Source organism: Sebastes fasciatus, chromosome 4 (genome assembly GCF_043250625.1).
Source record: "Sebastes fasciatus isolate fSebFas1 chromosome 4, fSebFas1.pri, whole genome shotgun sequence".
In the NCBI taxonomy this organism is placed as follows: domain Eukaryota; kingdom Metazoa; phylum Chordata; class Actinopteri; order Perciformes; family Sebastidae; genus Sebastes; species Sebastes fasciatus.
The window spans coordinates 12,687,294-12,697,446 of NC_133798.1; the positions used below are offsets into that span (position 1 = coordinate 12,687,294).

Here is a 10,153-nt window from a genome sequence, read left to right on the forward strand (position 1 = left end):
GACTGTTACAGAGCTCAGGAGGTCTGGTCCATGCTCCAAGGCCTCGGCCTGGCTCATGAAGTCGGTTATAAATCTGTGATGTATGGTTTGTTGGATGAAAAGATGTCTGTAAAACAAAAAGAACTTTCACAACTAATTATTAGCATCACTTGCTTCAAGCTATGGAAAACAAGGTGCGTCATGGTCTTGGAACAGACTGTGATTGACAGCGATACCGTTGTGAAGCAAATACTGACTGACCTCAGAAGGAGGAGAACTTTGGACAAGAACCAGATCCTCCCATGGAGCCAACTGGACTTCTGATACCCTGTACTTTGCGAAGTTTACCCTGAACATTGTGATGTTTACCCTGAACATTGTGATCTTACCCTGAACATTGTGATGTTACCCATGCCCCAGAGCCCGGTCCTTCCGGCTCCGGCCTTTATCAATTGACCTCTAACCTTGTGCGCTCAAGGAGGCACTTTTAACGAACAATCAATGACTTCTCCACATAGCACTTTATTTGCATAACTGTCTTTTCTTTTTGTATTATTCTATTGTAATCCATGTCACATCCTATGTATATTCACCAAATTCCTGTAAAATTGTAAAAATTTAATAAAGTCTTTAAAAAAAAAAGCAAAACCTGGCCCTCCGTCAGCCCTCCAGCAGAAGCAGCCTGGTCCCCCGCCAGTCCTCCAGCAGCAGCAGAAGCAGCCTGGTCCTCCGCCAGTCCTCCAGCAGCAGCCTGGCCCTCCGGCCTCCGGCTCCCGGGGACAGCCTGGCCCTCCACCAGATGCTGGACGGCGGTCTGGCCATCATCCTCCCACTCTACAACAGGCCTACAACCAGCCGGCCCTCAGAGACCGTCAGCCCTCTGCCTCTTAGCCGGGAGAGGCTCCTCTCCCCCTACGGCAGCCCGGTGCTGAGCCTCCTGCTCCCCAGCGAGGTCCGCGGATACGCGACCCTCCACCTAGAGCCGAGCACCCCACCTTAGCTCTTTCGGACGATCTCTCTTCCCTGTCAGGGGAGGAGAGATTGCAGATCGAGAGCGATGTCGAAAGTAGCGACGATCGAGAGTACGAGAGTGCAAGTGAGAGCCCGAGCTCTGATTTTAGCTCACCGGGTACAACGGCTGGCCAGCGAACCAGCAGCACCCCCCTCCAGTCCCCCTCTAACCCAGACACCTCCGACTCCTTTTCCCCCACACCCGAGTTCCCTGCACCCAAGCCACAGCACGAAGCACCACTCCAATTAACAACAACAAAAAAAAGACCATCTAATTTCACAAACCAAAATAAAGAAAAACGGCTAGACGATAAGCCCACACCCTAGCTCCCCACCACTCCACTATGTGCTTTCTTAAAATCGCTACCTGGAATGCTCGTGGGGTGCAGTCCCAAGCTTTTAGAGGAAAAAATAATAATTTTTTATTGAAAACCGATTTCGACATTTTGTGCACACAAGAGCTCAGACTCAACAGCATCGAGGACTCAGAGAACGTGTGTAAACTTTGGAACAAAGGTAAGGCTTTTATATCTATTGGTGAAAACAGAGCAGACGGAGTAGGGGTATTTTTTAAAACATTTGATGTGACTGTTCTAAAAAGAAGAGACCTCATCCCAGGGAGACTTTTAATGTTGGACTGTATGTATAGAGGGGAGAAATACAGAATCATTAATGTTTACACTGCCCCTGGTAAAGCAAAAAAAATCTGCCTATTTAAAAGACTCAGAGAGCTGCTCACCATCGGTTTTAAAATTATTCTGTGTGGAGATTTTAATACAATAACGGAGGAAAACGACAGGTGTGGTCCCAATGATTTTAAATTAAGCTCCGAAGGGAGACTTTTAAAAGAAATCTGTGGGGAGGCCAAATTGACTGATGTATGTAGAGCTTTTAATCCATTCGGGAACGAGTTCACACGGTTTGATAAAAAAACAAAAACAAGAATCGACCGAATATATGTTTCATCAGATTTTAATGTAAATGTGTATGCCACGGCGCTTAACGACCTCTCTGATCACCTCTTAGTTAAAACTTCCGTGACTTCCAGAGCCTCCGAAAAAAGAGGCTTCTGGAAGCTCAACTCACAGTGCCTCAAAGACACCAATGTATTGACAGAAATGAAACAGGAAATACACAAAATTATACAACTAAATATTATTACAAAATCTGATATTAAATTATGGGAAATATTAAAATATAGAATAAAAGACTTCTTTAAATTTAAATGTAGAGAGTTAAATAAGGCAAAAAAATATAAAATATGACACATTAATGAATCAATATATATTATTAAAACATAAGAAACAAAAATCTAAAACCGATGAAGACCTTATATCAAGTATAAAAACACAAATAGATAGTTTTAATCATGAATTATTATATAGTATTTATAAACAATCAGAAGTGGATAACAGAGGAAACTTGATCCATGCTATCAAATCAGGACAAAAACGAACTCAAAGTAAATTTCTAAAATATATAAAAAATAAAAACGGTGAATCCGTACACTGTGAAAAACAGAAAAGAGAGGTGATCAGAGAACAATGTATTGACGCATATAAAAATATTGATGTTGATGTAGGTTGTATTAAAATGTTATTAGAATCAGTCCCGAAATACAGCTCGTCAGACTACACTGGTCTGACTGGAGAGATCAGGAGAGAGGAGGTGATGGAGGCCATCCAACAGATGAACACTGGTAAAAGTCCTGGCCCAGATGGGCTGCCCACAGAGTTCTACCAGTTGTACATGGATGATGTGGTAAACCTCCTCACCTCCATGTTTAACGAAGGTCTGAAAAGTGCATGTATGGGGGACTCCTTCTATCAAGGAGTTTTATGTTTAATATATAAAAAGGGTGACGACTCGGATCTCGATAATTACAGGCATATAACTATAATGAATACCGACTATAAAATATTAGCTAAAATAATTATGAATAGATTAAATGATATATTAGATAAAATAATAGATAAAGAACAAACCTGTGCTATCAAAGGTCGTTTAATGTGGGATAATCTAAGTATACTTAGAGAAATCATACACAAACCAGACAAAAAAGGTTTCTACATAGTCAGCCTTGATCAAAAGAAGGCCTTCGATTACGTCTCCAGAGACTACCTCTGGGCCGTGATGAAATCATACGGCTTTCCTGAGACATTCATTGAAATGGTTAAATGCCTGTACACCAAATCAAATATTTGTATAAATGTAAACGGTGTTTTAACTGACCCCTTTGAAGTGGAGAGAGGTGTAAAGCAGGGCTGCCCTCTGAGCCCTGCTTTGTACATCCTAGCCATAAGCCCCTTAATCAAGAAAATCAACTCAGACAGTTTAATCTCCGGTACAAGGGCGGGGCACATGCCCAAAACTACATCCATCGCGTACGCAGATGACATAACTGTTATTATTAAAAACCAGTTAGAGATGGATGCTTTAACAAATAATCTGTCTCTATATGAACTTGCATCTGGCGCCAAATTAAATCAAAATAAAACTGAGGGAGTTTGGATCGGAGCTGAGAGGGACAGACAAAATATTAACATCAAAGTTAATCAAGAAATTAAAATACTGGGCGTATCCTTTTGTAATAGAGAATGTAGTGAAAGAAACTGGGAAAACAAACTATGTGACATCAAAGAAGAGGTGAAAAAATGGGAAAACAAGAGCACTAATTATAAAACAAGAGTTAACATCGTCAAAACCTTCATCCTATCCAAACTCCTCTTCCTAGCCAACATCTTCCCTCCATCCAACAAAATGATAATTAAATAAAATAAACAGTGTGTTAATTTAATCTGGGGTACAACCAGGGAAGTAACTAAAAGAGAACTAATGTTTAAAAGCAAAGAATACGGGGGGTTAGGAGCTGTTGAGCTGGGGAGTAGACTGCATATAGCTTTTATTAAAAATGTCTCTGCTGCCATCTGCAGGAAGGCTCTCTGGGTTGGAGATGTCTCCATGTGGAGAAAGAGGAGAGGTAGAGCCAGAAAAGGCCCTGATTATAAATTGATATATGGAGACTTCATCTCACAATACCAAGATTTGCAGATTGACTGGAATGGCTTACCAAGTAAAATGATATTCAAAAAAATAAAGATTCTAAATATGGCGGCCTAATAAAACATAAATTTTTAACTGACACTGAAAGTACTGAAGTAATTAAAACATTGAAAACTAAAAACCTCTCAGAGAGCATTCGAGATGTGCGGTGGCTGATATCTGTTAACAGACTTGCTGTAAGAGCTGTTGTCTCATGGAGTTGTTGCGTTACTACAAAAACATGTCCCATGATTTATTGTAACGAAGACGAGACGCAGCAACACCTGCTCATGGACTGTTACAGAGCTCAGGAGGTCTGGTCCATGCTCCAAGGCCTCGGCCTGGCTCATGAAGTCGGTTATAAATCTGTGATGTATGGCTTGTTGGATGAAAAGATGTCTGTAAAACAAAAAGAACTTTCACAACTAATTATTAGCATCACTTGCTTCAAGCTATGGAAAACAAGGTGCGTCATGGTCTTGGAACAGACTGTGATTGACAGCGATACCGTTGTGAAGCAAATACTGACTGACCTCAGAAGGAGGAGAACTTTGGACAAGAACCAGATCCTCCCATGGAGCCAACTGGACTTCTGATACCCTGTACTTTGCGAAGTTTACCCTGAACATTGTGATGTTTACCCTGAACATTGTGATCTTACCCTGAACATTGTGATGTTACCCATGCCCCAGAGCCCGGTCCTTCCGGCTCCGGCCTTTATCAATTGACCTCTAACCTTGTGCGCTCAAGGAGGCACTTTTAACGAACAATCAATGACTTCTCCACATAGCACTTTATTTGCATAACTGTCTTTTCTTTTTGTATTATTCTATTGTAATCCATGTCACATCCTATGTATATTCACCAAATTCCTGTAAAATTGTAAAAAATTTAATAAAGTCTTTAAAAAAAAAAAGCAAAACCGGCGGAAAGACCAGAGCTAAGGCAAACACCCGCTCTTCCCGTGCTGGGCTCCAGTTCCCAGTCGGTCGTGTTCACAGGCATCTGCGTAAAGGAAACTATGCGCAGCGTGTGGCTGCCGGCGCCCCCGTCTACCTGGCGGCTGTGCTGGAGTACCTGACCGCTGAGATCCTGGAGTTGGCTGGAAACGCTGCCCGCGACAACAAGAAGACCCGTATCATCCCCCGTCACCTGCAGCTGGCTGTCCGCAACGACGAGGAGCTCAACAAGCTGCTGGGCGGAGTGACCATCGCTCAGGGCGGCGTGCTGCCCAACATCCAGGCTGTTCTGCTGCCCAAGAAGACCGAGAAGGCCGCCAAGTCCAAGTAAAGCTGGAGACTCGCTGAGTGCTGGAAACCAGCCCCCAAAAGGCTCTTTTAAGAGCCAAACACTCCCAAGATAAAGAGTTCTGGTCCTCATGTCTCTAACGCACCAACTGAAAAAATACCTAGGCTATATATGTGGCATGTGTTTATAAAATCTCACTGCATCAGTTATAGACCGTATCTTTTTAATAAACACTAGCCTGCAACCTCGTTTATTAATAACTTTAAAAATACACCTTACAAATGAGGATACTATTAGCGAAGGGAAAAGCTGTTATTTTCAGTATGCCGCCAGAAGGTGCATGCAACTAAATGTTGGGTTGTTAAATATCTTTCTTATAGCGTACTGAGATGAAAATAAATAGGCTAATTTTTTCAGTAAAATTTAAAAAATAATCTTTATAATAACTGTCCATATTCATTTCTGTGTGAAAATATTATTTTCACATTTGTAGTATAAGGCCTCAGGTGAAAAACAAAACAACATTTCTTCATTAAGTCTCCATTACACATAGTAAACAACTTATCAAAATTGTCATATGTACATCTTTTCTCGGTGTGTTAGCAACCCTAACCGACATATTCATATTCATTCAGTGAGTCTGAACGAAGACTCATCCACAGCGTCAATTGCACCCATTCTCGGCACACACAAATGTAATGTCTGACCAAGTAATACTACTACTAATAATAGTACCTTTATTTATGTATCACTTTACACCACAAGTTACAAAGTGCTTTACAAATACATAAAAAACAACACAAATTAACAGTTAGTAATAAACAATAATATAGTTGATACAGTAAAAATGACAAGCAAGTTATGAAGTACTAAAACACAGTAAAAACAAGTAGAATAATAGCAAGAATAACCGATTAAAAGAAAGCAATTCTGAAAAAGTGTGTTTTAAAAAGAGATTTAAAAGACAAAACAGAGCTAGCCTACCTGATCTCCTCCGGCAGGTCGTTCCAGAGTCGTGGGGCCCTGACTCCAAAGGCTCGGTCTCCTCTGGTTTTTAGCCTTGACCTAGGAATAACTAAAGGATAATAAGAGACTGACTTGAATGCAAGCAGGTAGTGATGGCGAGATAAAGGGGAAGTATTTGAAGTATGGGAAGTTTTGTAGCCCTCCATTTGCGTTCAGCTTTACGGCACTTTGTCTTTATTAAGTGGGTGTTATTATTAAGCCAGAGCTGGGTTGTCATTTTGGGCTTTTTTTTTTTTAGCCCAACAGGAGCAATGTTGTCTAAAATCTTTACACAGGTAGAATGAAAATAATTTAAAATAGTGGAGGTTTTCATTGAGGAACAGAGCTGGAGGTCAGACGAGACCAGGGCTTGGCAAAATGTACCTGCTGAGGATGATTTTAAAAAACGGGAGGGAGTGACAGCATACATGCCCGCTACATTGAAATCACCTAGAATCATAATATTATCACATTCAGGTATAACAATGGACAGAAGTTCTGAAAATGTTTCTATAAAACCTACAGTGGACTTGGGAGGCCTACATAAGTAAGGTGGAGGAAACTACAGAATAACATGAACACCCTCAGTTTGCTAATGCAACAAGTTGGGATAACTAACTAACTAACTAACTAACTAACTAGAAAAACAACCTGGCAGACAGTTGGCTTGCAGCTACTGTAGTTATATTCCCATGTGAGCAACAACCCTCCCGCTCAGAAAACAACCAATCCTGGGCGAGCAACAGCACAGTCAGATTAGCATGAGTGGATATAAATAGATCGGTCTGTGATACAGGAGTCATCGTCTGTTTTAGGAAATACCTCAGTCAGTAATCATGCCAGAGCCTGCCAAAGCGGCGCCCAAGAAGGGCTCAAAGAAAGCCGTCACCAAGACCGCCAGCAAGACCGGCAAGAAAAGGAGAAAGTCCAGGAAGGAGAGCTACGCCATCTACGTGTACAAGGTGATGAAGCAGGTCCACCCAGACACCGGCATCTCCTCCAAAGCCATGGGCATCATGAACTCCTTTGTGGGCGACATCTTTGAGCGCATCGCCGGTGAGGCCTCCCGTCTGGCTAACTACAACAAGCGCTCCACCATCACTTCCAGGGAGATCCAGACCGCTGTCCGCCTGCTGCTGCCCGGTGAGCTGGCAAAGCACGCCGTGTCTGAGGGAACCAAGGCTGTGACCAAATACACCAGCTCCAAGTAAAGCTGCTGCTAAACCAACAACACAAAGGCTCTTTTAAGAGCCACCCACTACAACTAAAGATATGTTCCTGTTGTATCTTTAAAAGTTATTGTTGATCATGACTCATAAATGGATGTGTGAGTTTTTACAAAATGCGTTACATTCAAAATCAACTCTCAAGACCTCTCCTGGCCATACAATACATTTATTACAAAGGCGTAAAATTGCATAAAAATTGTCATGATGTGAACATATTTACTGAAATATAATAGTCTCCTTTTATATCTTCCAATCTGTGTTTTTAAATGTTTGCAGAGGTTACCTTTGTTGCTGTGTGACACTTAATTCTCACAAATAAAGCATCTTGCTGTATTTTATTTACAGATGAAAATTAGCATCACACTTCGTGTCCTGACTCATTTACATGTGGAAGTGACTTTGCAATTGTTTCTAATCTCACATTGGTTTCCAGTCATGTGACATGGGCCAGCTAAATATGTCAGGGCGGTTTGGCCCAAACATTATACAAACTTAGTAGAAATCGAGTAAATGATGCAGTAGTAATATTTTATTATTATTTTATGGGTATTATTAAAGAAATCGGCAATCTGAGGAGGGGAGGCGACTCATGAAACCACAGTAGAGCTTCTTTGAACTCTGGACACCCAGAACGAGACGGAGTGAGTTTTAAAGATAATCGTCACTGTTGGACGTGTTAAAGTGGCAGTAGGCAGTATGTTTTTGGCATAATTGGGCAACAATTAGACTAGACTTCTGCACCTCATCATGGATCTGTTTTCAGGCTTTAGAAAATCTAAAACTTGGTGTTCCTTCACCAGATATCACGATGGCTCCCGTGTCACAAACTTTCTCATTTTAAAGCAAAACTGTGCCCTACAAGATGATTGAGAACATCTGAGGAGAGAAATAGTCATTAACGTAACATAATATTAATTCATATTTGATCAGCGCTGCCTAGTTTGACCGTTCGGTCGGAGTTCGCGAGTGATTGACAGCCGGCTCTCATAGACAGCAGATGGACAGCGTACCTCAGATCAGCTCTGACTGCTTGTTTTTCTCCGGTCTGTGAAATCCTGCTGATGCTGTTAGGAGCACCGGAGGACACCGGAGGACACCGGAGGACACCGGAGGACACCGGAGGACACCGGAGGACACCGGAGGACACCGGAGGACACCGGAGGACACCGAGGCACCTGCTTCATGTACTACTGTCAGGACATAACGACCGTTTTATAAGAATAACTTTTATTTATCATATTTGCTCCAATCTCGCATACTTCATCTTTAAAAGGCAGCTGATGAACAATTTATGGAGACTCTATAGGCCCATTCTCGTAGCTTCTCTTATATTAATTGTAAAATCTATAATATAATTGTATATATATATAAATAATAAGTCATAATAATAATAACACAAAATACTAAACCACATACAAAACCACACTATGTAAATGTTTTCCCCACTTCATGATTAATTACAAGATAAATAAAGATAATAAATAAATAAAAACAATGAAAGAGATGAGAAAACAAAGATCAAATGAACTAGTACAACATACAGAATAGCTTATGACAATATCTGCTGACTTTTCTACATATAGTCACATCATGATTGGTACTGTACTTAACTACAAAGAAGTTTATTGAGTACAAAATGTTTTACATTCGCTTGTATATAAGCAACAAGTCTTACAAGAGACATGCTGTCCCTGATTCATGCTGTTGTTCAGTAGGTGGCGCTGATGCACCAAAGAGTTTAATCATCAACCTTCATGAAGAAGAAGAAGAGAAGCTCCGCCTCTGTCTTCTATCACGTCCTCAGACAGGATTTAAATAGCTGTGAACCAGCTGACCAGAGTTTACTGTTGAGTAGAAAGACATTGATCAGCAACGATGAGTGGAAGAGGCAAAGGAGGAAAAGGACTCGGTAAAGGAGGCGCAAAGCGTCACCGTAAAGTCCTCCGTGATAACATCCAGGGAATCACCAAGCCCGCTATCCGCCGTCTGGCTCGCCGTGGTGGAGTGAAGCGTATCTCCGGTCTGATCTACGAGGAGACCCGCGGTGTGTTGAAGGTGTTCCTGGAGAATGTGATCCGTGATGCCGTCACCTACACCGAGCACGCCAAGAGGAAGACCGTGACCGCCATGGATGTGGTGTATGCTCTGAAGAGACAGGGACGCACTCTGTACGGCTTCGGTGGATAAACACACTCTGTTGCTTTATGAACACTAAAGGCCCTTTTAAGGGCCACCCACTTACTCAACATAAAGAGCTGAACTCCTGTTTAAAGTCTTGCAGATAATCATTTATAACATTTATCAGTTTTAAAAGTTATCATATTGTCAGTGTTTGTAATAAATTACCACATTTGTAGAATCTCAAGAAAGAAAAATAAAAGTGAAATGTTGATCTAAAAACAAAGTAAACCTGAATAATATAATTAATTGAAAGTACTGCACAAAAATTCCATTTCTATATAAGATTTGACCAGTTATGATTTCCCGTTGGGCTTTAGCTAGTATGAATATTGGTGGCAGCTTTATTGAGCACAATAAGGGAGAGAGATGGAGGAATGCTTCAACACAGACTGAGATGTTTCTCCTGCTGCCAAATGTTCTCTTGCTTTGTTCAATGCACTGGTTTTATTAATGTTTAC

At 41.3% G+C, this 10,153-nt stretch overlaps 3 protein-coding genes across 3 annotated transcripts; all 3 read left to right on the forward strand.

The window, feature by feature from the left end:
• The first annotated feature begins 4,280 nt into the window (after positions 1-4,280).
• LOC141766882 (histone H2A-like) lies at positions 4,281-5,362 on the forward strand. Its single transcript, XM_074634056.1, has 2 exons — positions 4,281-4,389; positions 4,823-5,362. Exons 1-2 carry the CDS (start codon positions 4,281-4,283, stop codon positions 5,320-5,322), a joined length of 609 nt encoding a protein of 202 aa, XP_074490157.1. The 3' UTR covers positions 5,323-5,362.
• A 1,660-nt stretch (positions 5,363-7,022) lies between these two features.
• Positions 7,023-7,708, forward strand: LOC141765818 (histone H2B 1/2-like). Its single transcript, XM_074632064.1, has one exon. The coding sequence runs from the start codon at positions 7,122-7,124 to the stop codon at positions 7,494-7,496; it is 375 nt and encodes a 124-aa protein (XP_074488165.1). The 5' UTR covers positions 7,023-7,121; the 3' UTR covers positions 7,497-7,708.
• Positions 7,709-9,366: 1,658 nt separating this feature from the next.
• Positions 9,367-9,749, forward strand: LOC141765819 (histone H4). The gene has a single exon (XM_074632065.1). The coding sequence runs from the start codon at positions 9,390-9,392 to the stop codon at positions 9,699-9,701; it is 312 nt and encodes a 103-aa protein (XP_074488166.1). The 5' UTR covers positions 9,367-9,389; the 3' UTR covers positions 9,702-9,749.
• Positions 9,750-10,153: the final 404 nt, after the last annotated feature.